Source organism: Vigna umbellata, chromosome 8 (genome assembly GCF_029865625.1).
Source record: "Vigna umbellata cultivar VRB3 chromosome 8, Vumbellata_1.0, whole genome shotgun sequence".
NCBI classification, from domain to species: domain Eukaryota; kingdom Viridiplantae; phylum Streptophyta; class Magnoliopsida; order Fabales; family Fabaceae; genus Vigna; species Vigna umbellata.
In genome coordinates, this window is record NC_142172.1 from 8,734,059 (window position 1) to 8,749,989 (window position 15,931).

Consider the following 15,931-nt stretch of genomic DNA (forward strand, 5'->3'; position numbering starts at 1 on the left):
ATGGAAGATTGGGAAGAGGAACGTGAAATTGTAAAGGCCGATATTAGTCAGCTAAAGGATCAAGTCGGTCAAATTTTAGAAGCGTTGAAAGCCATGAAAACCGCAGGAGAGACTTCATTTGCAAAGGCAAATGATAATGCTCACACTCTAGTACATGACGCTGTGGGCACACAATTCACATTTCCAATGTATGGTTTACCACCAGGTTACACACCGCCTATTGGAGATCATTCAGAGGCAGAGCATACTTCTTTGGCTTTTCCCGTAACTGGCAATGTACTTCCCATTAGTACTCAGGGGCCTATCCACACAACTAAGGCAAAACTGAATGAAACGTCCAAGCTTTCCCATACAATTGTCACACAAGATGTTACTTTGCATGCGAACGTAGAAGGAGCGGAGGATAAACTTGAAGTTCTAGAAGGTAGACTGAGAGCCATAGAAGGGTTTGAAAGTTACGGCTTTGGTGACGTGTCAAGGTTGAGTTTGGCTCCAGGAGTGACCATTCCACACAAGTTTAAGGTGCCAGAAGTTGAGAAATACAAGGGAAACACATGCCCTAAGAACCATTTGACCATGTATTGTCGAAAAATGGCTGCCTACGCATACGACGATAAACTACTTATTCATTTCTTTCAAGATAGTTTGGCTGAAGCAGCGTTGAGTTGGTATACGCATCTGGAATCCTCTCATATCCGTTCTTGGACAGATTTGGCGGATGCCTTTGTAAGACAGTACAAATACAACATGCATGTCGTGCCAGACAGGTTACAATTGCATCATATGGCAAAGAAAGACGAGGAGTCTTTTAAAGAATACGCACAACGATGGAGAGAGCTGGCAGCGCAGGTTGAACCACCTCTATATGACAAGGAGATGGTTGCAATGTTTGTAAGCACACTACAACCACCTTTTTATGAGCATATGATTGGCAATGTGTCTTCCAATTTCGCCGATATCATCATCATAGGCGAAAGAATCGAAATCGGACTGAAAAGTGGGAAAATTATATCTCAAGCCACCACTCCGAAGAAATCTATTTTTAATCCAGGGAAAGAGAAAGAAGGGGGAGTGCATGCAACATCAGCAATACCCATGTGGGGAGGTCATGCACCCACACATAGCTATCAACCAAGCCCGAGTTATCCTCCTTATGTGAACAATACAGTATCTGGTCCCCAAATGAGACCTCGACAACCAGGATATTATCAACCACAACAGGCTAATGCCAGGGGCACTGAAGCCGGTTTAGGTCCAGATCAGAATGTTGGTCAGAACACTCATCCTAGGAGAGAACCAGAGAAGAATTTTGCTCCCATTCCTATGACATACACAGAATTGTTACCTCATCTCTTAAAGAAAGGCATGGCCAGTATTCGTCCCATGAAACCTTTACAACCTCCATACCCTCATAATTATGATCCAAATGCAAGATGCAATTTTCATGGGGGAAGCATTGGCCATTCGACTGAAAGGTGCATGGGTCTTAAGTTCAAAGTACAATCACTAATTGATGCAGGATGGCTGAAGTTCCAAGAAGACGAACCTAGTGTTGAAGTCAATCCCCTTGCCGAGCATGGAAATACCTCAACAAATGCCATCGAGGTTGGACGATACCGGCTAGTGCGGGATGTTAGTAAAATTTGTAGTTCTAAAAAGGTCATTTTTGAAACGCTGATAAGATTGGGTTTGTTAAGGGGGAGAGATAGCCTCGGTGAGGCATGTGGAATCTGCCCAGGAGCTGAACATATCATTAATGAGTGTACCAAGTTTAGGAGCTTTCTCCAAGATCTGATTGACAGAAGTTTCCTACAAATATACTACGAGAATAAAGAAGAAGAAGTATCTGCAAACCCAAGAACTGGAAGATAAAGAATTTGCCTGTGATGCTTATTGAAATGTAATCATTTTTAATTAACCTCATTGCTTTGCCCGGAGCCTTGGGGTTCCTATTTTAGGGTTGACACTTTCTTTTGCATTTGGTTTAACATTAAATCATGTTTGTTTCGTTTTTTTCTCGTGTCTTAAATTTTTTTAAAATAAAATAACATGGATATGACAATGAATGTTTTGAAAACAATAATGTTGTTTTTCGTAATTTTGAGCACCCTATCAATAACATGGAAGATGATTATGACTGACCCGGAACCCTCTCCAGAGTTAATGATATTTGTGAAGCAAGATTCTAAAGAAATAAAACCCCATCAAGTAAAGTGTAAGAGAAGAAAGCGAGAGAAAAAAAGGTAAAAGTCGACACTAGCACGAAGAAAGAGTTCAACACGAGTTACTACTCAAGCCAGAATGTCTTCAGAATCAAAGATGAAGTACAAAAAGTAGTTCGATGCGAGATTTCTAGCTGGGGCAAGATACTCCCAATAGGTGGCAAGTATCGTGTTGAAGAAAGACTATAATGAGTAAATGCATGTCGACTATCTTGATTTAAAGACAATTTCTCATTGCCGCAAACCTGAACAATCAAACTTCCCATCGGCGTCCCGAGATGAATGGGACAGTCAAGGCCGCTAATAAAAGGATATCAAGAGAGGAATATACCTTTAGTTACCTCACATTGGTACGCATATCAACTGGGGCAATACCTTTGGCATATGGAACAGAAGCAGTACTACACTTCGAGGTAGAAATCCCATCCCTACAAGTGTTAGTGGAAACAAGTTAGAAGAAGTAGATGGAGTTCAAAACCGGTTTGATCAGCTCAATCTCATTGAAAAAAGATTGACCGCAACATGCCATGGGCAACTATACCAGCAAAGGGAATTCCAAGAAGGTGAATTGGTCCTAAAAAAAGATTTTGCCAATACTAAAGGATCGTAGGGGCAAGTGGACTCCCAATTATGAAGGTCCGTATGTAGTAAAGAAGACTCTTGGTGTTGGTGCACTTATTCTCACTAGAATGGATGGAAAGGGGTTACCTTTGCTAGTTAATTCTGGCGTAGTCAAAAATTTCTAATGATTCCATGATAGGGAATGCTTTTAAAGTGGAATTGACAATATTATATTATTCATAAATCTTTTTTCATCTTTCAAAATCCTTCCCGAAAATAATAAGCATCACAGGCATTCACAGGGTGCGAGCTTGTCCTTAAGGGATGTCGTGGATTTAAAACAAAACAAAATATATAATGCAATATTTGGGTCTCACATGATTTTTCACCCATGCATTCATACATTCATCATAGTGTAGGCATCATCATAGGAAAAACATGGCACACCATGCATCACCAACATTCAACAGGAATTCGTAATTTCGATAGAATACAGTTCAAAGAAAATACATCACTGACAAAATTCAGAATTTTCAAAAAAAAAAAAAAGAACAAAAGGAAAAATATTTTGTTTCGAGATTGTCAAAGCCCAGTTTTCATCCTGGCACCAAAGCCCAGTTTTCATCCTAGCACCAAAGACCAGTTTTCATCCTGGCACCTAAGCCCAATTTTCATCCTGGCACCTAAGCCCAGTTTTCATCCTGGTACCAAAGCCCAGTTTTCATCCTGGCACCAAAGCCCAGTTTCCATCCTGGCACCAAAGCCCAGTTTCCATCCTGGCACCAAAGCCCAGTTTCCATCCTGGCACCAAAGCCCAGTTTTCATTCTGGCACTAAAGCCCAGTTTTCATCCTGGCACCAAAGCCCAGTTTTCATCCTGGCACCAAAGCCCAGTTTTCATCCTGGCACCAAAGCCCAGTTTTCATTCTGGCACCAAAGCCCAGTTTTCATCCTGGCACCAAAGCCCAGTTTTCATTCTGGCACCAAAGCCCAGTTTTCATCCTGGCACCAAAGCCCAGTTTTCATCCTGGCACCAAAGCCCAGTTTCCATCCTGGCACCAAAGCCCAGTTTCCATCCTGGCACCAAAGCCCAGTTTCCATTCTGGCACCAAAGCCCAGTTTTCATCCTGGCACCAATGCCCAGTTTTCATTCTGGCACCAAAGCCCAGTTTTCATTCTGGCACTAAAGAACTCAAAAAAAAGAAAAAAAAAACAAAAACGATTTTACGAGGTTCGTGCGCCTCCCCATTTAAGTTTACGAGGTTCGCGCGCCTCTTCATTTAATTTTACGAGGTTCGTGCGCCTCCCCATTCAAGTTACGAGGTTCGTGCGCCTCCCCATTCAAGTTACGAGGTTCGTGCGCCTCACCATTTAATTTTACGAGGTTCGTGCGCCTCTCCATTTAATTTTACAAGTTACGAGGTTCGTGCGCCTCACCATTTAATTTTACGAGGTTCGTGCGCCTCTCCATTTAATTTTACAAGTTACGAGGTTCGTGCGCCTCACCATTTAATTTTACGAGGTTCGTGCGCCTCTGCATTTAATTTTACGAGGTTCGTGCGCCTCTCCATTTAATTTTACAAGTTACGAGGTTCGTGCGCTCACCATTTAATTTTACGAGGTTCGTGCGCCTCTGCATTTAATTTTACGAGGTTCGTGCGCCTCACCATTAAGTTACAAGGTGTCATGGCTCTTCAGCAAGGTCCACAAGGTTGCTACATGCTCTACCAGGTACGCTCCGAGGTAATCTTTTTCCTTTTCCTTGGACCCAAACGAAATTAGTGTCTTTATCTTTATTTAGCTTTTACAAGGATAACACAAAAACTCTAAGGTTCATGTTATCCAGCAAAATCCAAATAAAGAGGGGCAGCTGTCAACACCCAATTTCGTCCGGGTAAGTAATTTTTTTAAAATAGTAAAAAAATAAGATAATAATAATTAATGGTGGGGAAAAAGGGATAAAATATTGGCTTTAATACAATATTGTTGAAATGTTAGTTTAATATGGTAATAATTTGAATTAATATTATGGCCAATAATTATGAACAATATTTATTATGATATATTAATATAATTTGTTGCATCAGTTGCTTTTAAAGAGGAAAATATGATTTTCTAACAATAATGATAATCAATGTTTTGAATATTATTTTCTAGCAACCATGACCATTTCTTTCCCTATTTTGTTTTATTGTCATTTAATTCACAATTAAAGCAATTCTTTCCCTATTTTGTTTTATTAATTCACAATTAAGGTAAGATTTCCATAATATTACGATGTGTGTATATAAATACACATTCTGCCATAAAAAAAAGGGGAGAGAGACACTATGAAATAATGGAGATAGAAAAGGTATGAGAGAGTATAGAGAAAAGTAAATTATCACGCTAGAGGAACTCTGCCAACAGAAATTACCAAGGAAGAATTAGGGAGTATTGAAAGCTGAAAAGGTACGTCATCTTCACACCTTTTTTTTTTTATCTTTTTGTTGCAATTTGAAGGTTTTTTTAGGTTTTATTTTTTGTACACAAATGCTGTTCTTTTAAAAATCATGATTTTTGAAGTATAAGTACGCGTCGACCTATGGTCGGTTTCTTTCCTCTGTCCCACCATTCTTAAAAATAAAAAAATACAAAATCTTAAAAAATAAAAAAATATCAATCTTGTTATACCAAATCTTTTTTTTTCGTGTTCACTTTTCAAAAATCCAAATCAATCTATAATATTTTTTTTACACAAACTCACAAACCTTTTTCTACATAAAGAACTACGTGATCCCTGATTGTCCATTAAATGGATGTACGTAGGACCAAGGTCAATCTTGTCGGGTTCATAAAACAAAAAATATTTTTTGTCTCTTAATAGTTTCTTTATATTATTTTTTTTAGGGAAAATTAAACATTTAAAAAAAACCACGTCAATCTTTATACATTTAATTAAAGGTACTGCCTTTGGGCAGGCGCGATAGGGTGCTAACACCTTCCTTACGCGTAACCGATTCCCGAACCTGATAATCTCTTTTCGCAGACCATGTCTTATTTTTTGGTTTTCCATAGTTTTTCCATAATAAATTATGGTGGCGACTCCCAAAACCTTTTTCTCAAACCCGTTTGTTTTTCGGCTCGCCGTCCCGTCGCGATCCCGGTTGCGACAGGATGTATATATAATTTCTATAGTTTGTAGGATATCTCCTTCCAAGCTTTGCTACCCCGAATTTCTTTTACGATTTTTTAATCTTTATTTATTCAAAAAAACACATATGCTAAAAAGAAAATATTCATATAATACAAAAAATATCCTTATTCTCCCTTCTTTGAGCATCTACACCAGTGCAATCCCATGTATCGTTTGGAGTGATTTATGCTTTGACTAGAGATAAAATTAAGAAAGGAAAGAGGGTCGGGTAGGACTCAGGATGACGTAAACAGGGTTAAGATAAAAAAAAAAGGTCGATTTGTTTGTTGTCATTTGTATATTTTCTTGGTGCATATTTAAATGATAGACCTCATATTCATTTCTCTAACAATATATTCATATTTTTTTCCTTTTCTATTCCTTTGTTCCACATAAAAATGTTACCTTTATAATGTTGCAAGAGCTTTTATTATGTCGTTATGATAAAAATGAATATGAAGGCCTACCATTTGACTTTCACGGTGGATATGTTGGTTACATTGGGTAGATGGGAATGATAAGCAATTATATTTCTAAATTGAATAAACCTAAACGCTTAAGCATATATATGTCTAACAATTTCTGTTGGAAGTCCTACATCGACTAGAGATAAGGCCAAATTATAATATCTAAGTGGGGTGCGAACCTCACCCTTACAAGCCGATTTGTGGGGTTGAGTTAGGCTTAAAACCCCCTTCTTAATATGGTATCATAGCCATGATTGAAGCCTATCCTAGTGAGATCTATGTGAGCATTCTATTCTTCTATTCCACCCTGTCGAGTCGTTATCGGACCACCCAATTTTTACTATCACGCATGAGATATCTATACCTCGGCGTGAAGGAGGTGCAAACCTCACCTTACAAGCCAGTTTTGTGGGGTTGAGTCAGGCTTGAAAACTCACTTTCTAATATGGAATCAAAGCCATGGTTAAAGCCTATCCTAGCGATATTTCTTGTTTCTTGGACATTTCTATTCCACCCGTTGTCAGGCCGCTATTGATTATAAGTTGGGTGCAAACCTCACCCTTATAAGCCGTTTGTGGGTTGAGTTAGGCTTAAAGCCCACTTCTTAATAATTTCTCCTAATTGTATCTTTAAATGAAGCTATTACTTCTGCTTTGTTGGTATTATAGCTACTCTTTCTTGGCCTGCTTTGTTTTCTGATTTTATGTTATTAGTTTGAATCTTATATTAAGTTAGGTAATTATGTCTTATTGTCATAATATGACAAGTCAACAGAGTTTGAAATATTATGGATCGTCATTTTCATATTTTGGATGTTACAATTTCTCTCCTTAAGTATGTTTACTTGCACGATATTGTTATGTAATTTATGCAAGAACATATGAGAAATATATGACATTATATTGATTATATCAAGCAATCTATCTTCAGAATAACTTAGGTATATTAGATCAGCTCTTAGAATTAGTTTACATTGGTGCTATCCTAAATAATTTACATACAATTCTATTTATGTAAATCTTATTTAACATTATTATTGTTTGAATGTGCAAGACTCCATTTCTTTTAACGTTTTGCAAATGATTACATGTATTCAATATTACATTTTGAGTTTAGAAAATATTTTGTGTAACTATATTAAGTAACTATTAGGTAAATATATTTAGGAACTTTGTTAGGTATATATTACATTGAGTTTAGGAACTATTTTGATGTGTTAATAGAAACAATATTAGTTATTTTGCTCGTAATTGATTATTTAGACTGTATTTTGGGACTGAATTTTATGTCAGCCTGGATACATATAATAACACATATAGATTAAGTATTTTAAAAAAAGTCTCATTTTTATGGCAGTTAAAGTCTAAAAAAGTATAAAAACTCTCACTTTTATACTGGTTATGGCTCTAATCGGTATAAACACTCTCACTTTTTATATATGTTCTAACAGTAACAGGTATAAAAAATGAGACTTTTTATGCCTATACTAGTAAAACCATGAGTAAAAAGTGAGATTTTTTATACTTATTCTGATAATAATAAGTATAAAAAGAGACTTTTTATACCTATTCTCGGAATATTAGATATAAAAAAAGGAGTCTTTTTATACCTATTTTGGGCAGAACCAATACTTTTCATACCAATTTTAGGACTGGTATAAAAAGTTAAAAACTTTTTATACTCCTTTCTTTTATACTTACTCGAAAACCAATGTAAAAAAGCTTTTTTAACTAGTATAAAAGTCTTTTTTGGCATAGTTAGAGTTGATAACCTCTCAATGACTCATAGGGAGTTTTACTAGTTTTCTTATGGGATATCTATTTATTAAAAATCATGGTGCAAAGAGTAGTTCTCCCTAAAGCTTATGAAGTATACTAGAGCTAATGAACATGACATTTCATCATTTCTTTAAGAGTTATATTTTTTTCCTCTCTACTACTCCATTAAACTTAGGTGAATATGATGGGGTTACTTCATACCTTCTTTTACATAATAGGCATTAAACATTAAACATTACACATTCACCACCTATATTTAATCTAATCATTTTAATTTTCTTATTTAATTGATTTTCTACTTTTTCCTTATAACTTAAAAACACATCAAAGACTTCATTCTTATGTTTGATTAAATACATGTTGGTGTCTCAAGAATAATCATCTACAAACGTTATAAAATAATTTTACTAGCTCTATATATGGTTTGTTTTAGGTCAACTAAATTAGTATGAATTAATGCTATTTGATGTTTTAAAGAATGACATGGTTTCTTCATTATTTTAGATTTCACACATATATCACATTTCTTATTTTATTTATCATGCATATTAATAATCCTGGTTGTTGCAGTTTTATAACATATGAGGAATTGACATTTCCTAATTTAGCATGCCACACATCATACGAATCAACAGTAGAAAACCAAACTCATTAATAACTATAGAAATATTAAGTACAAAAATACCTTGATCAAAATATCCCTACCCCCACAAACATATTACTTTTTGTCATAACAATCTTATCAAATTCAAATGAAAGTTTAACCCAAATTTTCTCTAGCAATGCTACACAAATTAGCTCTGATTATGGCACATGTAGGACATCACTTATGGTTAGAGTCTTCCAGATGTGAGCTTTAGAAGAATTTTTCTTTTTCCTAAGGCAAGATTTTTCCTGAAATCAACGAGATAAGCATGTTCTTCTTCATCTCCCACATTAGTTTAAGAGGTAAAAACACTTATATTTGTACATATGTGCCTGGTAGCTCTAGGGTCTACTACCCAAATGTTCACATTGGTCACAAGGTTTATTTAAGAAATGACAACAACAATTGTATCATCTCCTCTAGCTATGTTTTCCTTAGGATGATAATTGTTTTTAACAATACTTTTTCTCTAAAATGGGGTTAGATCCATTAGGACGAGAATTTTTAAAAATTATTTTACAATTGTGATCAAGTTTTTCCTTGTTTGAAACTTGTTTGTCTTCTACCGTATTTTCTTTGGCATATAATATCTTAACCCTTGCAGCAACACACTCCTTACTAGTATCTTTGACTTTCAAAATGTTGAAGGTAGGTTCCACAAAAATAGCTTGTGATTTGGAAACACTGACTTTTTCGATGTAAAGTTGTTGTTGTTGTCCTTACCATAAACCAATAAGTTCTCATGATTGTTGTTGTAAATGTCCTTACCATTTGACTTTGAAGATGGATCTGTTGGTTACATTGGGTAGATGGGAATGATAAGCAGTTATATTTCTAAATTGAATAAACCTAAACGCTTAACAATATATATGTCTAACAATTTCTCCTAATTGTGTCTTGAAATGAAGCTATTATACTTTTTCTTTGTTGATATTATACCTACTCTTTCTTGTCCTGCTTTGTTTTCTGATTTTATGTTATTAGTTTAAATCTTATATTAAGTTAGGTAATTATGTCTTATTGTCATAATATTACAACCCAACATATATAGAGTTTGAAATATTATGGATCATCATTCTCATATTTTGGATGTTACGGTTTCTCTCGTTAAGTATGTTTACTTGCACGATATTATATGACATTATTAGAACATTCAAAATGGGTCACAACCCGTAGACCAATCCGGCCCACCATGGGTTCGAGCCGAGTTAGGTTTGAAAAAATTATATTTTTTTATGCAGTCAGATTTCAACCCGGCTGATTTAAACCCGGCTCATGCGGGTTGAACCCATGGTGGGTCGGGTTGGCTCACCAACCCACCTACCTAATTTTATTTTATTAAAATTTAATTTTAATTTTATAAAAAAATATTTATTATTTTTTTTGCTTGAAAAAATTATTTAAGTTCCTTATTTTCAAAATTAATTAAACACCCATGTTGAAAGTGAAATTTGGGAGTGAAATTTGTTTAGATTTGAATTATAGAAAGTTTGTAATTTTTTTTATTTAAAAAAATTGTAATTAAGTGAGTCAGTGAGCCAACCCGTTTACCCACCAACCTGTGGTGGGTCGGGCCGGGTTCCTATTTTTCAGGCTCGCTAATAAATGAGCCGGATTGGGTTGACTCACTAAGTGACCAACCCGTGGTGGGCCGGGCCGGCTCAGGCCGGATGGCCCGTTTTGACAGCTCTAAACATTATATAAATTATATCAATCAATCTATCTTCAGAATAATTTAGGTATATTAGATCAGCTCTTAGAATTAGTTTTACATAATTGGTGTTATCCTAAATGATTTACATAAAAATCTATTTATGTAAATATTATTTAACATTATTATTGTTTGAATGTGTAAAATGATTACATGTATTCAATATTACATTTTGAGTTTAGGAATTATTTTATGTGTAACTAAGTTAAGTAACTATGTTAAGTAAATATATTTAGAAACCTTGTTAGGTAAATATTACATTGAGTTTATAAACTATTTTGATGTGTTAATAATAGAAACAATATTAATTATTTTGCTCGTAATTGATTATTTAGGTTGTATTCAGGGATTGAATTTTATGAAGGTCTGGACATGGATAGTAGCACATACAGATGAAGTATTTTAAAAAAAAAAAGTCTCATTTTATACCGAAAGTCTAAACAAGTATAAAAACGCTCACTTTTATACCGGTTATGCCTACACTTAAGGGGAAATTATATCTTTATCATGTGGATATCTGTGACAGGAGGAGCATCATTGTTTGATTAATATGATTTACTGATGCATCTCTGAAATAATTGATTATCTAAATATCAATACCTATTTGCATACCTTTTTTGCTAATGCACAAAGGGGGAGAATGTTCTGATATTCATTTTGAGCTCTGAAAAAAATTTTGTTTACTTTGATATACTCTGATATGTTCTGATATGAATTGATATGTTTTTTGCTCTGAATAAAAAATCAGAATATTTCAACATTTGCTCTGATACATTTTGATCATTTGCTCTGATACATTTTGATATAATATGATTTAATTTGTACAACATGGTTGTTTATTAATCATGGTTGTGCATCATCAGAAAAGGGGGAGATTGCTGAGATTGTTGAAAGGGGGAGCACTGGTTTAGCTGAACCTATAATCTCAGAGCTTCTGGTTTTTTATGATGACAACAAATAATTAATAACACATGTGTTTATGTGTTACATGTTCATTACTTTCATGATTATGATTATATGAGAACATGTTTGTGTTGTGTTGATCATTGCAATTCACTATGTTATATGTGAGATTTAATCTGTGATTGCATGAAAATTGTTTTGGAAAAGAAAAATCACAAGCACTTTAGTTGACTTTGAATTGTGTGGCAAAACAACAGTTTTAAGTCGACTTCATTATGAAGTAAGTCGATAAAATCTCGTGGCTTTGCACAAACTTTTTCAAAGTGTGATGTGAGAATTTTTGAAGAGAAAGTTTTTCAAAACTATGTTTTTAACTGTTACAAAGTCGACTATGTGCGCAAGCCATTCGACTAAGTCTGTTACAGTTTTGAAATTTTGTTAATGCTTGTATTAAATGTTACAACGGTTATATTTTACATTCAATTAACTGCATTAACTGAATTGACTGCATTAATTTTACATTCAATTAACTACATTAATTTTACATTCAATTAACTGCATTGATTGCTGCTAACTGTTTTAACTGAATTGTGATATTCAACTGCATTAGTAGCTAAGTCGACTAAAATGCATTTGAGATGTGTTCTTCTATATATTGACACGAATTTGAATTATGTAAGAACTTTTTGTGAATTCTAACATATTCATATTCATTACAGATTAGTTCTATCTTACAGAACGTGGAAAAGCTCCAAAAATCAAAGAAGAAGACTGTAGTAATAATCTTTTGTGATTTCTTGAAGAGCAAGATTGTTGTGTTTTGAAAGAGCTGATCAAATCTGCACAGAGAGGTGTTTGCTGAAAGATCAGAGTTGACAATCTACTGAAGATTGGGTTATAGTTCATTTGCTTCCTGTGGTGGAAGGACAATGGAAGACTGAATGAATGGAAACCCTAGAAAGTGAGAAGGAAAGCTCCCACATGCCCAATCTCCCTCCAAAGGGTCGAAATCAGATTTTCTGTGCTTCAGCCGTCCAAAGATGTGAACCCTAAAGTGTAGAAACCCTTAAATAGAACCAAATTGGATCATGGGCCAACGTTGTGGGCGTTCAGCGCCCAGGCTTAGGGCGCCCAGGCATGATTGCGAAGAGACTGGCCCTCAGCATTGTTCTAAGGGCAACTTGGCGTCCTACGGTGTGGCTTGCTGGCGCTCAGCACCCTTAGAGGAGGTACCCAAGCGTGACTACGAGGATAGTGGCGCTCAGCGCCCCAAATGGGGGCAATCATGCGCCACTGTGAGACTTGTGACGCTGAGGGCCCTTAAAAAGGGCAACTAGGCGTTTTACGGTCCTTCTTCAGCCTTCTTTGAACCTTCTTTCCCAGTGCTTATGCTGTCCCTCCTGGGTTCCAACTTCTTGATACTTTTGCTCATCTTCCAATCATACCAATAACCTACACAATTGAGGGAACTAGTGATCAAATTCATAAAGTATAACCTCTCTACACTTATTCACGAAATTCAACTAAAACAAGAGTTTATGCAAGCTTCAAGTCAAAAAGGGTTCATTTAGTATCAAAATAGAATCACAAATAATGGTAAATTCAACCATTATCAATTGCATTTGAACCTAAAAATTACTTGCTGCAATATAAATAAGAATAAGCTTGCAATTTAGTAAAAATTTACGTGTTGTAGTATAAATCAGAATAAGCATGTAGTTCAATGTTAAAAGATAACACTCATTACAAACATTATAAATCGAGATGAATAATTTTTTTCTCCTTTAGTACCTTGTTCAAATAGAATGGCTCAATTTCTCACACCAAGAGGGGGGTGAATTTGTAAAGTGTAAAAACAAAAGCTTTTGAAATCTTTTCCCCAAAAAATGATGCCTTTATACTTTTGTTGAATTGCAAGGTAAAAGATTTTCAATGCAGCGGAAACTTATAAGTACAAAAAGTAATCGATTGAATAACAGAGAGTAGGAATCAAAAAATTCAAGCACTGCGTTTTTATACTGGTTCGGCCAACCTACCTACATCTAGTGTCCTTCCAACCACGGGTAGCAAATGCACTATAATGATCAAGGATTTTAGAACAAGGTTTCTACAGAAGACCTCACGTCAAAAATGTAAAACACCTCTGTAACCCTCTAATCAAAATACAGGCAATATACAACAAAACCAGTAGCAAGAATCCCCTCTCCTATTGTCTAATCCCTTTGAGGCACCCTCAAAGTCAAGAACTCACACATTCTTCTTCCTATAGTCGCAACAGGGAACTCAAACCAATATTCAAGAGATTGCAGAATTTGATCATGCAGTAACACCCAAAATGTGCATATTTGATCAGTCTTTGAAACACAACAATCTTGCTCTTCAAGAAATCACAAGTTGTTGATCACCACGGTCAATATTGTTTCTTGGAGTTTTTCCTCTCTTTTTGTAAGATCACAGCTTTCTATAAATGATATGAAATTGTTAGAATTAAGAGTTTTTTTTTACAGAATTCAAATCTGCGTCAATTGATAGTACAACATATATCAGACGCATTTTAATCGATTGAGCTACTAACATAATCGAATATAACAATCAGTTATAACAGAATTAGCAGCAATCAAACAAACAATTGAATGTGCAATTAATGCAATCGTCTATCATTTAATGCTTGGTCAACATATTTGAAAATATGACCGTTATGTTAGTTGTTACCAGCATTTAACAGATTTTCAAAACATCAACTAACTTATTCGAATACAAAGTGCATGCATTCGATTAAGTGAAATCTTTTTGCATAGTTTTGAAAACTTTATTCTTTGAAAAAACTCATAGCACACTTCAAAAGAGTTTGCGCAAACACACGAGTTTTAATCGATTCATCCCATAATGTAATCGACTTAAAACTATTGTTTTGCCACACATTTAAAGTTCAACCATAGTGTTTGTGATTTTCCTTTTCCCAAAAACATATGTCATGCATACACATATAAAATCACATATTTCACACAGTGATATGCAATGAATAAGTCAAACATGTTCTCAGATATCCTTTAAAAGATTTAACACAATAAGGAAAAGCATATTACATGTGAACATAAAACATATAACACATAATACACATGTGTTACTAATTATGTGTTGTCATCGTCAAAAACTCATATATCACTAAGATTATGGGTTAAGCTAAACCTGTGCTCCCCCTATCAATAATCTCAACCACCCTAATTTCGGTTTCAATTCTCAAAAACTTTTTCTTTTTATTTTTTAATTATATATTCAGATTGTTGATAGGGGGAGCAGTGGTTTAGCTGAACCCACAATCTCAGTAATATCTAAGTTTTTTATGATGACAATGCATAATTAATAACACATGTGTATTATGTGTTACATGTTCTATGCTTACATGTTATATGCGTATATGAAAACATGATTTTGTTGTTGTTATGTTGATCATTGCATTTCACCGTGTTATATATGTGATTTTATACATGAATGCATGACACATGTTTTTGATGAGAAAAACCACAAGCACAAATGTTGAATTTTAATTGTGTGGCAAAACAATAGTTTTAAGTCGATTACATTATGGGGTGAATTGATTAAAACTCATGTCTTTGCTCAAACTTTTTCAAGTGTGCTATCAGAGTTTTTCAACGAGAAAAGTTTTCAACACTTTGCTTAACATTGTTGCATAATCGATTACATGCGATATGTATTCGATTAAGTCTGTTATTGTTTTGAAATTTTTAATGCTTGATATAACTGTCACAACGACTATATTTTTAAATGTGTTGACCAAACATTAAATGCTATTCGACTACATTAATTGTGAATTGAATTAATTGCTTTGACTGCTACTAATGTTATAACTAAATTGGTGTATTCGACTGCATCAATAGCTTACTTGATTAAAATGCGTCAAAGATGTGTAAAACTATAAATTGACGCGAATTTGATTTCTGTAGGAACTTTTGTAATTTGACATTTTCATATTCTTTTGCAAAATTTTTGATTCTTACAGAAAGAGGAAAAAGCTGCAAGAAAACAAGATTGACCGGGGTGATCAACTGCTTGAAATTTCTTGAAGAGCAAGGTTGCTGAGTTTAAAAGTCTGATCTATTTGCACATTTGGGTATCTACTGCAAGATCAGGTTCTACAATCTGCTGAAGATTGGGTTGAGTTCCTTGTTGTGATTACAGGAAGAAAGACGTGTTGCGTTCTTGACTTTGAGGGTGCTTCAAAGGGGTTGGACTGCAAGAGAGGGGATTCTTGCTGCTATCCTGTTTATGTACTGCTATACTTTGATTAGAGGGTTAGAGAGGTGTTTTATATTTTCACGTGAGGTCTCTCTAAAAACCTTGTTGTAAAAACCTTGATCATTATAGTGCATTGGCTTCCTAAGGTTGGAAGGACGCTGGACGTAGGCTTGGCCAAACCAATATAAAAACTCAGCGTTTGATCTTTCGTA

At 34.9% G+C, this 15,931-nt stretch overlaps 1 protein-coding gene across 1 annotated transcript; it reads left to right on the forward strand.

The window, feature by feature from the left end:
- Window positions 1-1,872, forward strand: LOC148193980 (uncharacterized). The gene has a single exon (XM_088097074.1). The coding sequence runs from the start codon at window positions 1-3 to the stop codon at window positions 1,870-1,872; it is 1,872 nt and encodes a 623-aa protein (XP_087953200.1).
- Window positions 1,873-15,931: the final 14,059 nt, after the last annotated feature.